Source organism: Dendrobates tinctorius, unplaced genomic scaffold (assembly GCF_039654945.1).
Source record: "Dendrobates tinctorius isolate UK_male_01 unplaced genomic scaffold, ASM3965494v1 ptg000013l, whole genome shotgun sequence".
In the NCBI taxonomy this organism is placed as follows: domain Eukaryota; kingdom Metazoa; phylum Chordata; class Amphibia; order Anura; family Dendrobatidae; genus Dendrobates; species Dendrobates tinctorius.
The window spans coordinates 17,633,189-17,650,978 of NW_027361681.1; the positions used below are offsets into that span (position 1 = coordinate 17,633,189).

A 17,790-nucleotide genomic window follows, 5' to 3' on the forward strand; every position below is an offset into this window, starting at 1 on the left:
AAGAGTGTTGATGGAAAGGCGCTGTTCTAAACTCTTCGGAAGGAACTCTACAATAGCATTAACACGTACCCCATATTCCACTTTTTCTCCAGAATGTCCACAAATTTCCTCTAGGTTTTGCCATAAATCGTAGTGGTGTCCTCCTTTATACTCTGAAGCAGAGTGGAAATTAAATTAAGAGAAAATCTTTTCTCTCTTAATAGTACCCTTTCAAATTCCATGCCGTGAAATGTAGACTGGTCACTTGAGGATGAAACAATCTGAAAAGTGCATTTTTATTCTTGATTTTAAAGATTTGATCATGAAGGACTTAACCTTTAGGAATCTGTTTAAGCCTCTCAATTCAACTATAGTCCTGAAAGTTCCATCTGGATAGAATAAAACCCTCCCCTTATTCTCCTATAGGGACTTGTAGGATAGCCTTTTCACCAGATCCAGGACTTTGGTCTCAAAGGCGTTGCTCTCTTGGTGAGGCCCGTGGGTGAGTCAGAGTAAACCATGTCTGAGGGACTGACTGAAATTCTAGCCTTAGACCGCTTCTTACTAGGCTGAGAATTCAGTTGCTTCTGGATATTTTTTCTCAGGCAGGGAAAAAGAGGATATCCACCCACCGGGGAACAGGAGTCACTGTGAAGACTTTTAACTGTCAAGGGAGTGAACTCCAGACATAAAGCCTCTGCCCTTTTTTTTATCATCCCATCTATCCTGATCTCTGGGGGTGGGTGGGGTGTCTTCTCTGGTTAAATCTTTTTCCGAAAAGACCATTTTTTTTTAAATTGCTTTCACAACAGCCACATCTAATTTAGGAGCTTTATCACAGGAAGATGACAAGACTTCATCAAAAGCATATTTTCTTTTAAATGGTGAAGGAACGGAAACTCTCTTTTCTAGTTTCTTCCACTTTCTCGACAAGTGTTTGAATCCTTAAGTTCATAGGAAATGTTTGATGATTCCTCTGCTCTAGGCCACGAAACATGATATCCTGCACTGATTTTGTGGGTTTTTGAGCAAGCATACCCATCGTGGATCTAAACGCCTTCACTAACTTGTCGGTATCCTCTAAAGGAAACCAGGGACGCCCCGATGCACAAATGATAGACCTTAACTCAGAGGCAAAGTTAGGGGACTCTTCACACGTCGCCTGTTCGATACACGACTGACAGAGCCTTTTCTGATAGGAATTTGACAACCCTTCTTTACATAGTGCACATTCCCTGTGTTCAGATTTTGTTACACATTTATTTCCCTGACATTAAAATGACAAGAAAGGTACTTGATTATAAAGTGAACTTTCACAAAGATCACTTATCACTCGTAGGTAATCAAGGGTACCGAATTTGGAGGAGGAATTATATCAGCTGTTAGATCCCCTCTGACAGCTGGGGATTCATCCACTTTACTGGAGCCGCGGCTCTGCTGCCTTCATTCCGAGAAACCACTGCTGCCATTGTGTCACCGACGCGCCACCTTCTCCTGGGGCTTACGCTGCTGCTGCTCCTCCTGTTCTGACTCCATACTACCAAGAGGGACTGCAGGAGCTAAGAGATCCGCCCTACTGGTGGTCTAACCACATTTTAATATAGGACCTGCCAATTACAGCCTGCCCTTCATGGTGCCTTTTCCAACACCATCCCTGGAAGTTAGGAATTACCTTCGGGTCAAGTGTCCCTGGCTGGCATATAATCAGGGCGTGCCTCATAGTGTGTACCCCGCGCATGGGCCACTTGAATGTACAGAAACTGACCGACCACTGCTGCTCGCACCGGCACACAGGTGGACCAGTCGAGGCTGGAAAGGGACTACTGCCTGAGCCGACCAGCCAGCAGGGGAATGTCTTATTTCTTCAGATACTAATGATCCTGGCAAAGTTCCCCCATCAAGGACAGGAAATCAACTGATGCGGCATAGAAGTACCGCCCTTTTATCCTGTAGGTTTCCTGCTCTTAAGGGCGGATCCCCTTTCCGTGGTGCTGTCAAGGTTGATTGAAAAGTCCTTATAAAACTGTGAGAAAGAAAGACACTGAGGCACCACAACCTTGAACTTGTATTTATAAACGCTCGTTCTGTTACAATTCTAATACCAGTATTCATCAAGAAAATAGTCGGATTTCCAATGCTTTTCATATTGACATTAACAACTTGTGCAGAAGTGATTCACAGTAAGACCGAGCTGAGCAGAAAGGCAATAATCACATGACACTACGAATAGATAGGCCGGTAGGGACAGCAGCCCACGGATACATAGCGAGATCATAACCAGAGAGCTCCAGGGGGGCTGGACACAGATGTCCGCCCAATGAGATTCCAGCGCAAAGCATGAAGGTGTTGGAGGACCAGTCAAGGCCATCAGTGTTTTATGCCGAGGTTGTGGTAAAGACCAACAACACTTGAGGCGCCAGCAAGATTTCTGTCTGATTTTAATAGTGGAAATGTAATTTATAAACATTCTGTAACACATGTCTTCTCTGCAGATATTGTGCACCAGTTATTACAAGGGTGCATATGCAGTAGGTGCAGTGGAGGTAGAATGATGGCAAGAACTTTAAAGAGAACCTTTCACTTTTTCTTTAAAGAACTCTTTTATCCACAGCATTACTTTCATGAATATCCAAAGGGGTTCTTCATTATGAATTTACTAGATGGGCTCTAACTTCTTCTTTAGTGCCCTCCCAATCATTCCAAGAAGGAAAATGAAAAGTCTTTTTGAAACTAGTTAATCACTTGATACATCAACGAGAACAAATCCAGAAAAGCATCAGGATCTCTTTAAAGTCTTGGGTAGGAGGTCATTTACCCCCTTTACAGAGGTTTCTCTATGATTTTGGTATCATGGGCATCCTCTCAAATACACACAATGGTTAATGATTCTCTGCTACCATCTTGTGGCCAGTTTTCATTATAACAGAGAAGTGAAAAAACAACAAAAACACTTTATCTTGCATATTAAATGTTGCAAAATCTGATGTGCTACAATCCGATCACTGTTCACCTGCAATGGAAGCCAGATGTGACCTGATTAAGCCACTGCCATTTGCAGAACATTGAGGAGACGGTATGCTTGGATTGTATCATCAGTTTCTTAGTGACATTTTAATTGATAAAGTAACATTCTTTCAAATTAAGAAAGCAAAATCATAGACTTTGCAACCTTTTGGACAGAATTGGCACCCCCACTTGTCATACTAAGGCTGGGGCTACATGGCGACATGTGTCATGGAACTACATTAGAGCTTAGTCTTTGCTGTAAAAAAATGAAAAAAAAAAATGGCCAAATTGAAGAAATGTCTCAAACAAGTCACAGTCACATGCATTAAAATTTACGGCAACTCTTTTGGAAACATTTGCATCTGTCGTAGGTGAAATGATAGAAATCATTAGAAGCGACATCACAATGTGACACCAGTTGCCATGTAGCCCTAGCATAAAATGCAATAGTTTGCACATGATGATATAGCATTGACGTGGTCCGCCCTCATACTATACTGTAAAACTGCAACACAACCCGACCGCACAAGAATCCAGAACACATGAAAGTCGATACAAAACTGATACAGCGGGATAAAGGTCCATCCAGAATACAAAAATAGATCTTCTTTTAAACTTTGCTGATACAATATTTTTTTTGATCCTTTCTATGTTTTTTTTTAATTTTTTTTTGTTTTACTTTTGTAATACACAACTTTTATTTGATTTTTTTTATTTAGACATAATATCACAAGAACAACACAAAAAAACTCTCATTGCTGGTGATCCCTAGAGCGCTCTTTATGTAATCCTCCAGAGTCCTGCAGCATCTCAAAATCGATGCTTTATGCTTGAGCCGGGCGTTCGCCCTCTACGGTAATCCTGCTGTGCAGTGTGCTGGATCCTGGGCATGTGTAATTCCCTATTAGCATATTTAGGGTTGTCACATCTTACAGCATCATGTGTGCACAGGATCGGCCCGGACAGTTTTAGGCCAGGTTTACAAATCCAGTATTGATCAGTTAGAACAGATTCCAGCCGCAAAAATGTTGTGCAGTCACAACTTTGTAGTCCGTTTTTAAATATCGTAACGGATTTCTGCTGGATCCATTTTTTTCTTTTTTTTTTACATTGAAGTCTATGGAAAACGGCCATCCGTTTTTCTTTCATTTGTAACGGATGTTTTTTGCTTACTGGATCCAGTAACTGATCACTACTGGACATGTGAACATAGCCTTACTCTACTGAGTATGAGGATAGGTGGCTAATGTACATGAATTTTTCTTTTCTTTAGTTTCTGGTTCTTGCTCTGCATCTACTACTCTCTATGAAGGCCTTGGAGTAAAGCCACTGATAGAACTTCCAGGTTAAATCAACATAAATTGACTCAGTGTGCCATAAGCACGTGCAAAAGCAAATAAGCAATTTATGTTGGTCCATGTAGAAAAAAAAAATCACAGCATGAACTTGTAAATCTTGTGTGTAAGACCTTGTTAATTTCAAACATGGCAAACAGCATGTCATCGGATCGTTCTCTATGGGCAAGAGCACAGAGCTGCATATTAATACAGCCATCTCCCAGGTTTGTCTGAACATAGCCCAAAGGAGCATATATGTAAACAGATATCTATAATGATTAGGTAATATGGATCATTGCAAATATCCTTTCTGTATATTACAGCTAACTACATATCATTACCCACTATAGTCTTTTAAATGGACTCTGTTGACACAGAATGACTGTTCAGTACAGGCGCTCGGTGCTCCATGGTGCGGCCAATCATTTATATTCCCCTTCCCACCTGCTTGTTTTCCGTCTGTCTCTGCCCCTTCGCTAGCTCTATGAAGCCAGAGCTGTCAATCAATGAAGAGGGAGGTGAAGATAGAGGGAAAATGAGTAGGAGAAGGGGTACCGGGCTCCAGTGCTTGGTGTGAACAGTCATTCTGGGCAGACAGAGTCCCTTTAAAACTCAGATATAAAGGTTATTAAAAGCATAAATTATAAGGACACCTTCCCTGGCACTTTATTTTTAAAACTTTGGATTCAAATTTACTTTTGCAGTTGTTTCATTCAAAAATGTTCAACACCTTAGCTTTAACAGGACTGTATGCTTCACCTTAAATCACCTGCTGTAGAATGAGTTAGCTGAGAATTTGTCAATGAGCTTTTTCCGATGGTGGGATTTATAGCTCTCCTTTGTCAGCCTACTCAACTTTCATATGGCCTCATTTCAATGTATCTCTAGTTATGTTCTGACTCTGCTAAAGAAAAGCAGCAATTAAGGGGTTACTTTGAAAAAAAAAAAAGAAGAATCTGTCCAGATGAAATGTACACAGCCTCCAGGGTGAAGTACAAATTACACAATTTGGGGTCAGGCCAACAAACTGGCGGTCATTGTCCCTGTAGGCATTAAGGCAAGGTTTTCACGTGCACAGAGCCGCTCCATATGGGACAGGATCAGGCTTGTGGCTGTCACTGCACCAAATCTGAGAGGACTTTCCCTAGTGACATGGCTGCATCAGTAAGGCACTGAACGATTAGTAGATTCACACGTCGGCTGTAACCGCACACAGGCAGGACAGGAGGAGATGGAGGGGTGTTTGCCTATTTTTGGGTAACAACCACTGTTTAGGATTTTTTTAAATCTGCTACAACTCCCAAAATAATACTCATAATAATTTTTTGCTTTTTCTTCCACAAAAATTTTTCAACAATGTACATAGAACAAAACTGCATAATGTAGATTTAATTTCTCTTTACCCTCATATCTGCACAAATCAGCTTACGATTCACTAAACCTGCCTGAGTGGAGGAGATGTAAGAACGGTAACTTAGTATTAGAACATGGTGCAATGATTTAGATTTTTAACTTCTATATTTTGTGTTAGCAAAAATGGATTATTTCCTTATATATGGGGAAATACATTGTTACTAGAACTAGGGATGGATGGGGGGCAATGGCCTCATATCTTGTATGGATTCCTGCATTGATTGTCTCAATGTGAAGGATAGTTTCTGTCATGTGATGTATTAGAGGGATCACGACTGTGGGCTAAAATGACCAAAAGGAGGGCACAACGCAGCTCGACCTGCCATTACTGTAAGGAGCACTTTCTGGGACCTTTCCAGATGCATCACAATAGGGTATTCTGAAGTTTGGGATAGATGATAACTTCCCAACCACGGAAACCCCCACCGAACCCAATAAATGGGTCTCTGAAGACCCCTACCTGAATGGAGTGAAGGTGGATCGCACTTAATAGGACCACAGCAGATTGCCAAGCGTTGTGCTCAGCTGATCTTTGGCGCTTTCATTGAAATCAATGTGCACATGATCATGGGACAGGGAATAACTTTAAGGCCGGGATCACACATGCGAGAAACTTGAACGAGTCTTGCATGTTAATTCCCGGCATTGCCACCGGCACTCAGGACTGGAGCGTGCGGCTGCATGTATTGCTATGCGGTCGCACGCTCCGATCCGAGTGCCAGCGGCAATGCCGGGTATTAACAAGTGAGACTCGTCCGAGTTTCTCGCATGTGTGAGCCCGGCCTAAGCCTGAGAATATCCCTTTAACTACCGATCCCTGTTAACTCTGACATTTCCTATCTACTAAATGTAATGTGCTGCTTACATATCTGCTGTCACTTTGGATGCTAGCAGAGGTAAAGAACGCCCGGCTCTGGCTGGAGGAGTTCCCGTGATTTTCCCTGCTTGTTACTACTATATTAAAATAAGCAGAAGAGGTATAACAATGCCATTGATAGCGCTTGACCAATTGCAGGCAAGAAAGGGACGGGCGGCAGGAGGCTTCACAGAAGCGTGCTTTTAGCATTGGCTCAGGTTCCGAGTAACCCACTCTCCTGCAGAACAGAGAGCGACTATGACGAAGAGAGAACAAGATTCTTTGGAAAATATACATAGCCCATTTTATGCTTTACAAGAAGAAACAAAAAAGGCCAGTTACTCCATATCTGCACTGACTGACCCAGGAACTGAGTGCAGACCTAACACAGAAGCTGCTGGATCCCCCTACCCCTCTTGACTGACAATATCATGGGCTCAACTCTTTCAACCTGGATACTCTACACATCCAGAGATGCTCAAGTAGCAATGACTACAAGAGGAAAATAACAAAGAATCCTCTGGTTTCAGTTATAGCATCAAACTCTTGTTAAATACAAGGCAGGGATCATCAGTCTTTATGCATCTTGATAAATTCCATAGGATAAAGATGGAATCTGCACTTAATAAAAATAAGATGTTTAGACTTCCAAAGATGATGCTCAGATCTGCAGCCTACAACACCGGCAGGTAAAAGGCAGAGATGATCAACCAGCCACAGGGGAAGGTGGAACCAGGATGAGAACCGCTGCATATGAAGTTGTGTTTTTGGTTGTGTGGATCTCTTCTGTTTGAGTTTCATGGACTATTGTAATTTCATACTAAAATAATGACTGGGATTTTCTGCCTGTCCCTTCTGTGACCAGAGGGGTTAAGTGATGCTCTGAAGCCCCCTCTAGCCAAAAGGATTATTGAAAACATTGGAAAAAATCCCTGAATTCTACCCGTGGTATCCAAAGAGCCATTTTTATTTTTGCTCTTTTGATACAGAATTTTTTTAAAACTTTTTTCTTTAATAATATTTTTCGCTTTCTAGCAAAGAGGCAGTAAATCCCAGTCTTTGGGCTTCTAAACTTTCTTGAATACATAAAAACAAAAATAATTCCATTATTCTGTAGTGCCTTGTTCCAAAAGAGCCTTAATACAAGCTAACCAATCACCCAAATGGTTCTTAAAAAAAAAAAAAAAAAAACAGGCTGTGGAGCTATCGTACGACTAGCACTTACACCACAGGATAAAACAGTCCACACATCGTACTCTCCCCATAAAATGCAGGTGAGGGGCATGTGACCAGCTCCGCACTGAGCTGCGCTGTATGATAGGTGGCTCTTTCATGATGTTTAAGGCCTAATATCAGATATCCCACCTTATAAACTCCACTTGTGGAATATACTCCCAATATCGTGAGCCTGGCTGGTGACGGACCGTTGACGGCGATGACCCAGCTATGACAAGGATCAGTTTTTCACAATCCTTGTGCATCATATAAATTCAAAAATAAAAATACATTCACCCTCACAAAACTGTGCGGATTTTCCTGGGGCCAAAAGTTACCAATAACAGCGACCGAAGCTTCAGCAGCGACAACCAAGCCATCTGAAACAAACAAGAGAGACCTTTGGGGCGAGCCCGGCCTGTACACATCCCAGGCATCTGTCACTGTATGCTGTTAATGATGGGAGAGTGCGGTCCTAGTTCTGCGGAAGGACTAAAGGCGCACATGTGACATAGGATGAGGGATCCTGGACGTTTTCTTTTAAGTGTGGAGGGACCACAGTGTCTCTCGAGAACATCCTATAAGAAGTCTATTGCCCTCAGCACATGGGGACAAAAAGACCTTGCTTGTCTTAAGTCATTTGATGAGGCGCTTCCAGCATCTCCATTAAAAATGTGTCAATAGGTGTGTCTCCTATTAACTTGAAGAAGAAGAGGTGTTCCAAGCATTTGAGGCCGATGGAGCGGAGAGCGGGCAGACGCAACAAAAGCTTTGCAAACCTGAGAATAGAAAATATATAAAAGTTAGAACTAAAATAAAAATATTTGCATTGAATCACTTTACTTAATGCATTACAGTTATGGGGGTTATTGGATTAACACCACAAAAAAAAATAGGGCCCTCACACCTTCAGTATTAAATTAATCTACAGGTGCACAAATATTCCATGTGGCCAATATGCAAAGCCCCTCCAGGGGTCAGCACCCTTATCCACCCACCTTTCCCATATGAGGTTTTAATTGTGAGCTACGCCTTTTTTCGTTTTTGTTCACTCTACATTCAGATGAGGCCTGGTTTGATACATGGAGAGGTGGGACATAAGTGATAGGGACCGTCCATATTTAGATAGACCTTGATGTGCTTGGAGCCTTTTGTGCTCTTTGATCAAAATCCGCTAAGTACTTTACGTTTTTAACATTTACAGCAATATTGGAGTTCATGTATTCATTAGTCGGTGTGCCGACACATCTTGTATGTACAGTGAAGAAAATAATTATTTGATCCCTTGCTGATTTTGCAAGTTTGCCCACTGCCAAAGACATGAACAGTCTATAATTTAAAGGGTAGGTTAATGTTAACATTGAATATACAAAAAATCCAGTAAATTACATTGCATAAATATGCATTTTGCAGTGAGAAATAAGTATTTGATCCCGTACCAACCATTAACAGTTCTGGCTCCTACAGACCAGTTAGATGCTCCTAATCAACTCGTTACCTGCATTAAAAACAGCTGTCTCACATAGTCACCTTTATAAAAGACTACTGTCCGCAGAGTCAATTAATCAGTCAGACTCTAACCTCTACAACATGGGCAAGACCAAAGAGCTTTATAAGGATGTCAGGGACAAAATCATAGACCTGCACAAAGCTGAAATGGGCTACAAAACCATAAGTAAGACGCTGGGTGAGACAACCGTTGGTGCAATAGTAAGAAAATTAAGAAATACAAAATGACTGTCAATTGACATCGATCTGGGGCACCATGCAAAATCTCATCTTGTGGAGTATCGTTGATCATGAGAAAGGTGAGAGATCACCATAAAACTACATGGGGGGGAACTCAAGGCAGCTGGGACCACAGTCAACAAGAAAACCATTGGTAACACATTACGTTGTAAATGTTTTAAATCCTGCAGAGCCCTCAAGGTCCCCTGCTCAAGAAGGCACATGTGCAGGCCCGTCTGAAGTTTGCCAATGAACACCTGGATGATTCTGTGAGTGATTGGGAGAAGGTGCTGTGTTCAGATGAGACAAAAATTTAGCTCTTTGGCATTAACTCAACTCATCGTGTTTGGAGGAAGAGAAATGCTGCCTATGACCCAAAGAACATCGTCCCCACTGTCAAGCATGGAGGTGGAAACATTATGTTTTAGGGGTGTTTGTCTGCTAAGGGCACAGAACTACTTCACCGCATCAATGGGAGAATGGATGGAGCTATGTGCCATAGAATCCTGAGTGACAACCTCCTTCTATCCGTCAGGACATTAAAAAAAAGGGTCGTGGCTGGGTCTTCCAGCAAGACAATGACCCAACACATACAGCCAAGGCAACAAAAGAGTGGCTCAAAAAGAAGCACATTAAGGTCATGGAATGGTCTAGCCAGTCTCCAGACCTTAATCCCATAGAAAACTTATGGAGGGAGTTGAAGCTCCGAGTTACCAAGCGACAGCCTCAAAATCTTAATGATTTAGAGATGATCTGCAAAGAGAAGTGGACCAAAATTCCTCCTGACATGTGTGCAAACCTCATCATAAACTACAAAAACGTCTGACTGCTGTGCTTGCCAACAAGGGTTTTGCCACCAAGTATTAAGTCTTGTTTGCCTAAAGGATCAAATACTTATTTCTCACTGCAAAATGCAAATTTATACAATGTGATTTTTCTGGATTTTCTTTTTGATATTCTATCTCTCAATGTTAAAATTAACCTACCCTTAAAATTATAGACTGTTCATGTCTTTGTCAGTGGGCAAACTTACAAAATCAGCAAGGGATCAAACAATTATTTCCTTCACTGTATATGTGGGATTAGCATGGTCCCCAATTATCTGTGGCTCTTTTTGGGATATTGTATCCGTACTGATGTGTAGTTATCGATGAAAAGGTGTATTGGTAACGCTGCTGTCCGACCTTTCAGGCTACAGCCGTCCAGAAATCTGACTTGGAAGAATAGGTTAAACTTTTTGGCATGATACAGATGAATCCTCGCAGATTCAACTTGTATGAGCTCTGAAAACTCTCCTTAATTTTTAACTCACTGTCATTGGATCTGGAACTCTTTTTTATAAAATTTTTTTATATATTTTTCTCCCCGTCATCACGCAATAGACGTGGTCAAGAGAAAAAAATAAACCAAATCCTTTTACAGATTGGAAAAAGGCCAAAGAAAGGGGATCATTTCTGCTGAGTTGTTGAGAATAGCAGTCTTGAGTGCCAGGAAAAACAAGACTTTCTGAACGTTATCCAGGAAGTACAACTATAACCTAAAACATATGATGGCCGGGTGAAGGTTCCAATCTCTGTCAGTGCGGACGATAATTCTCCTGGTACTTCCTTGGACATTGTAGGAGGGAGAGATGAAAGAACATGGATTAGTGCTTAGCAGAAAAAAGTGTTTAGCATACAGATTCATATTTCTTAGGCCATGTTTACAAGACTGAGAGCAAAATATGGTACATTACTTATCTTGTCCTGGGTAGACAAATGCCCTCTACCAGTGTAGATGAGCTCCTTATGAATGCAGTTTAACTGCCTGATCAAAATGTCTCTTGTGGTAGCTTCTCTCCCAGTAATACAGGCTGCATGTGAACTCTGTGTGTATCCAGGGTACATATGTTCATACAAGAGCTCAGCTTCTATCCTGTACTGAGGACCTCTATGTGTTTTCTTCCATGTTGCCATTGTTTCTGCCCTCCCAGAGACTAGATACTTTCTACCCTCCCCACACTGGAGAACAGTGTACAGCCCCCTCCCTGCAGCTATCATAAACTCTTAGAGGAGGGAAGGTGAAGCAGAGGGAGCTGTCAGGAGAAGGCGCTCTGATGGCTTTGTAACAATTTTGCATCTAGATAAAGGGCTTACAGACATTCTGCCTCAGCAGAAGGTAGTAATTTTGTAATCTAGGTTGTTTATAAAGTTCCTTAACTTTGCGTTTAGGAAGCAAAAAAAAAAAAAAAATAAAAAAAATTCTTGTTTCTGTCCAGAAGTATGGTATCGCTCATGGATTGGTGTGTGTGCAAACGACAAGGCCTAAACATGGTGTCAGTCATGTGATTCCTGGCACTCAACTATTCACAGGGGTGTAAGCCATATTGTCGGTCACGTGAACAGGGCATGTTTAGTAGCCAGCAATGTCCCGTTATGTAACAGGCGCCATATAATCCAGGATTATTATCTGTGTGCTGCACTGATAGAAGGAGGATTACACACATGAATGTTAGTAATTTGTAAGATAAAAACAGGAATATCATCCATAACATCAGAACGAGCGAACCTGAACAGATTGCCTGGATGTGTAATGGCGCCACAATGGAAACAAGCTTTATTATACCACTTGGCATGTGCGGTGGTTCCTCCACTATGAGGTATTACTATTTCACAAAGCTCTCCACAGTGCGGCACCCCCTTACATCTCCTCCCTCATTTCTGTCTATCGGCCTAACCGACCGCTGCGCTCTGCAAATGACTTTCGACTAACCTCTGCCCTAATCCGTACCTCCCACTCCCGACTCCAAGACTTCTCCCGTGCTGCGCCAATTCTCTGGAATGCTCTACCCCAAGATATTAGGACCATCCACAATTTGCATAGTTTTAGGCGCTCGCTCAAAACACATTTGTTCAGAGCGGCCTATCACATTCAGTAATCAAAGTCATGTTATGTTTGTGTGTGTGTAGCCCATTCACTTTGTCCATCTAACCCCCACCCCCTGAAGGTGACTGGACCATCATTGTAAATACATCATTGTAAATACAAACCTGTGCTTTGTATCTCCCCCACCTCATTGTAGATTGTAAGCTCCCACGAGCAGGGTCGTCTTATTTCGCTTTAATTATTGTATTGTTAACGTTGTTACTTATGACTGTTGTGTTTGAAACTGTTTAACTGTAAAGCGCTGCGGAATATGTTGGCGCTATATAAATAAAGATTATTATTATTATTATTATTATTATTATTATGAGGTGTTCGTCTGTCCGCAAAGTGGCTGCACGTTTTCTACATTTACCAGACAATGTGGTTTACTGTTACATTGCATCTAACATCACAAATAAGCAACTTGTATCTTAAAACTCAAGACCGTTTGTGCCTACAGCTCCTATGCAGAGATGTGTTTCCATGGTTACACATCCGATGTGGTTTGGTCCTGCAGTCGTCCCTCCTTCCATCACTTCTTCTCAATAACCCATGGAAGTTAGTTAGGTCCAGAACTATACTACACAAGGCTTTTATATCTATCACCATCGAAATGCATGGACCTGCATAGGAACTGTAGACACAAAAATGATAGATCTTTGATTAGGTCCATTTGCAAAGATGCTTCACCACATATGGAACAATAAAACGTATTTTAGAGATATTAACCATTTACACATGTAGAATTGCCCCCTTTCCATTTGTTCTGTTGTGTTAGTAGCTGCCATATTTGTTGTTTTTCAGCATCCAATGTCTCTACTTCGTCTGGTTTCCTGTTCACGTTATTTTTGCATAGGTTGTGACAAGAACTTGACCAGCAGAATAGAGACCAGACCAAAAATACTCCACCTGTTCAGGATTTCCTGCCGGGCAGACTGTGAGCAGTGAAAAGTACAGAGAAATCACAGGACCCACATAGACGAGGGACGGCAGCGACTCACCTTCCCGGCTGCTCCGGGTACTTGTGTTTGCAATAAGCTTCCAACGATGCATAGACCTTCTCACGTAACGCCTCCACCTCCGAGGGGTTGGAGAGACCTTTAGAATCTGCACAAAACAGCATCATTGCAGGTTAGAGGACACTTTCAATATACCAAATTTTACTGCACTATGAGATGCGAGGCTTCCTGATTGGGAAGGATTTCTCCTCAATCACAGAGAGAATCGCTCTCTTATCAGATCTATGCAAAGCAGGAGAGAAAGTGACCAGGACCTGCACAGACGCTGAAGGTCCTGGCTAGCTGGAAGACTGCTCAGGTCATGTGATCAGTCACATTCCAGGGAGGATAAATGTGGTAAGGTATACAGTGTGTGCACTGCAGAGAGTGTGTGTAATTAGGTGTAGAATATACAGATCTGTTCCATCCCTACTCTACAATGTTTTCCTATTTTCTGCTGTAGAAACCCAGGGTGCATCTTATGTCTGAAAACTAGAAAATGATAAAGGGAGGATCAGGAAAAAAAAAGGTGAAAAGGAAAGACATGAAATCTCAGATCTGTTGTGTGAAAATGTTGATACAATATAACAAGGAGCTGATTGACGGGATATGATGCCGAGTTGGCAGCAATCTCCATATTGGCTGCATCACCCTGGCTCAGGTTGCCAGTAGAGATGGTGGAAGACCTTCCCTTCCTCCCTGTATTACACTCCATATTTTCACAGTCGTGGATTCAGTTTCATGGTTTTTGGCCTCTTTTAGTAAATTAGTATTTTTACCTGGGTTGAATAAGACAATCGCTCGTAAGCAGCCCAGCTCGGTCTTGTCCATTTGCATATCCCGCATTTTGGAGACCAGTTCTGTGAGGACCCTAAAAAAAGATAAAGTGGCAGATGGATTACATATGGGATGGAATTTGTGATGCTTTCTAGCAAATGGAAAGATCTGTAGTGTGTGAATATGACCCCAAACTAATTTTCCTATAAAAACAAATAGCAGATTTTGGTTTTCTATTTTACAGATTTTTTTTGTTTTTTAATTATTTCCATTATGATTGAGCTTTTTGTGTGGGGAACAAAACTTTTTTGAAATATACAGATGTCATTCTGCAAATCGGCATGGATTTCCCCTTCAAAAATAAAGAAAATTAAAAGATATACATAATTTGGTATGGCCATATGCCGAAAAGTCCGATCTATCAAAATATTAACATTATAATAATACAGTTTAATGTTATATAAATATAACATTAAACCGTACATTAAATGCTGAAGAAAAAGGAGAAAAAAAATGGAAACCACCAGAATTGCCATTTTTTTGCTGCATCATTTATTTAATACAAATTTCAGAATTTTTTTTCAATGCATAAATATATAGAAGACTGCACAATTTTGGTATCATCAAAATCATACTAAATGAAGAATCATTTTTACCACTTCATGAGCTGAACCCCAAAAAACAATGGTGGAATATTTTTTGCAATTTCACCGCACTTGGATTTTTTTTCTATGTTTTTCCGTACATTATATGGTAAAATGAATGGGGTCATTTACAACTACAACTCGTCCCACAAAAAAAAAAACAAGCCCTGATACGGCAATGTCGACGGAAAAGTAAAAACTTTACGGCTTTTGGAACATAGAGAGAAAAAAACAAAAGTGTAAAAAAATGAAACTCTTAAGAGGGAAGCCAATCTTACTCCAACAGAATGTGATGCTTTCGGTACAGACACCGGCCTCTTACAGGAATTCAGATTTCTTTTTTTACAGAGATTTTAGTTCATAACGCTACATATATTTTTGCTGATCAATATATTATAGGATTTCTGCACTGTGGGGTACAAATTCCTAAATAATTCTGCCAATTCCATCACTAAGTTACGTCCTGATATCTCTCAAGTCAGAAAACAACAAGTAATACAGTACCGATCAAAAATTGCGCCAACTCCTGCACTGTGCGCACTGTTGCGGTGGACGTGCAGACCGGTAGCCAGAAGGATCCCGTCTTTGACAGCTATTGATCGATGGGAGAAGGAGGCGATGAGGAGTTCATTCCAGCCTGCACACAGCCAAAAATATTTTATAAGACATACAGCACCTCCACCACCGTGAGGAGTAATTCCCAGCCCATCACATGAGCACCGCACCCCTGAGACACATTGATCCTAGGGCCTCATTCAGACGTTCTAGAATGACATACGTGTTCGACACATCTCTATTATAATCTATGGAGCTGTTCTCATGACCATTATTTTGGCGGACTGTATGTCCACAATAACATTTTGGAGATGTCGGTTTTTGATTCAAGTCACGGATCAAAAAATTACCTATACAAGTTTATGTGTCTGTGAAAAATCACTGACTGCTTACATTGCCAGTGAGTAACATCGTAACGAATGGAGAGAAGTTTTGCAATTTATTTATATTCTCATAAGAGAAAATCATTGACTGAAATTATGATAAAAACTGACACACAGAGGCAGGGCTGTGGAGTCGGACTCGGAGCTCATTTTGGTGGAGTCGGAGTCGGTATAAAATGGTCCGACTCCTAAAATATATAATAAATTGGGTACAGTAGTTCAATGCAGAATGTGCTGAATATTTTTTCATAGGAATTTGGGAAAGTTATGAAATGTCCTATAAATGGCTGTTCTATTCCTGGTCTAAGGCTACATTCACACACAGCATTTTTGCTGCGTTTTTTGAGGATACGTTTTTCAGCTGCAAAAGCAGATCAGCTTTTTTGAAAAACCGCATCACCTGAAAGGTTTTTGAGCTCATAGATAATGTTTTCAATAGCAAAAGCAGATTAGAAATCTGCTCTATCTATCCATTTATCCATATCTGTCTATCCATATCTTATCTGTACCAAAAAGAATGAAAGCCGGGTAGCACACAGACTAACACTCCTTTTTTTTAGCACCAGTCAGGTACACCTCATAGCTGCCCAAAAGGATGCCCAGGACAGGCATTGCTCATCTTCAGTAACACATCAACATCAATTGATAGTTGGAATAAATAGACTGCATTCACCACATCTTAAGGTGCAGGCTTTATTTTCAAGTGTAGGGGTGTGCAGTATAATGTTCTGCAGCAGCTGAGGTGTGCAGTATGAGATTCTGTGGAACAGTATGAGGTTCCCCCCCCCCCTAGTTTTGATCCTGGCTAAAACCGTTTCTTATAGATATGGCGAACCCTCAGGTAACCCTAAATGAAGGTCAATGGACACAGGTGGCTGAATTGAATGAATTGCTTAATCACCTATTTACCGTGACTAAAAAATTACAAGCTGAGGATTTAACTCCTGGCATTTTCATAAGGGAGTGGAAGAACTTGCTATTTTGCCTGTCCCAAAGAGGAGATTTAATCGCAGATGGCATTTCTGCTTCAATGAAACGGAGAGAGACACAGCTATTGGAAAATAAAAATTTTCTGGCAGCTATTTATGTGGACCCAAGTCATCGTATATTGCTTGATGATTAACAGCTTACTAAAGGAAAAGAAGCTCTGACTGAGGTAGCAGTTAGGATGAGTGGCCTACAGGAGGACTGCCAGGCGCAAGAGGACTTGGGTCCTGACAGTGCTACTGCTGCCATATCTTCATCCTCATCAGATGAGGAGTTTGACTTTGATAAGTATTTGGATGATATGGAGCAGGCAAAGAGTTGCTGCAAGGAAAAAGATTTCACTCCGTCTCCTATAGCAAGCAGATTGACTATATTTCAGCAAAATGTTTTACTTGTTCGCAAAGAAAAAGAAAAATTCAACCGTTCATCAAAACTGACTGTGCATGAGGCAATTCCTTTATACCTGGAAATTGTTAGAGATGTTGCCCATGTGGTTACGGCTTTGCCTCCAACCCAAGTTACTGTAGAGAGGTTGATCTCTGGCTTTAAAATTATTAGGTCAGATTTTAGGTCATCTATGAAGGAGGATCTGATGGAGGCAATTCTATTTCTTAGAACAAATTCATAGACTGCACAAATGTTATTTAGTATGTTTTTGTTGAACTTACATAGTTTATTACATAGTGTTATATATATATAAAATCGATATTACATAGTGTATTACATATTTACAATTTATGACAGTTTTTTGTGTTCTAAAGTTGTATTCCAATAAATATATATTATGTTCTATCTAAATGTCTTGATTATTGTATCATAAAAATGATTAAATGCCTGATGTTCACATTGTACTACAATAAATTTTTCGCTTAAATATAAGCAATATATGTTGGAGTCGGAGTCGTGGAGTCGGTGGAAGGGAAATTGAGGAGTCAGAGTTGGAGTCGCAGGTTTGGCATACCGACTTCACAGTCCTGCACAGAGGAAACTCCACAGTCCTGCACAGAG

General features: G+C 41.0%; 1 protein-coding gene across 5 annotated transcripts in view; it reads right to left on the reverse strand.

Moving 5' to 3' along the window:
• Positions 1–2,032: 2,032 nt before the first annotated feature.
• The window catches only part of RXRA (retinoid X receptor alpha), a 276,687-nt gene continuing 260,929 nt past the window's right edge, over positions 2,033–17,790 (reverse strand). For all 5 annotated transcript variants that reach the window (XM_073559470.1, XM_073559471.1, XM_073559474.1 and 2 more), the window contains 4 exons: positions 15,362–15,494; positions 14,216–14,307; positions 13,440–13,545; positions 2,033–8,585 (listed from right to left, as the gene is read on the reverse strand). In XM_073559470.1, coding sequence (XP_073415571.1) covers positions 8,438–8,585; positions 13,440–13,545; positions 14,216–14,307; positions 15,362–15,494 — 479 coding nt within the window. In that variant the 3' untranslated portion in view covers positions 2,033–8,437. The remainder of the gene's footprint in view (positions 8,586–13,439; positions 13,546–14,215; positions 14,308–15,361; positions 15,495–17,790) is intronic.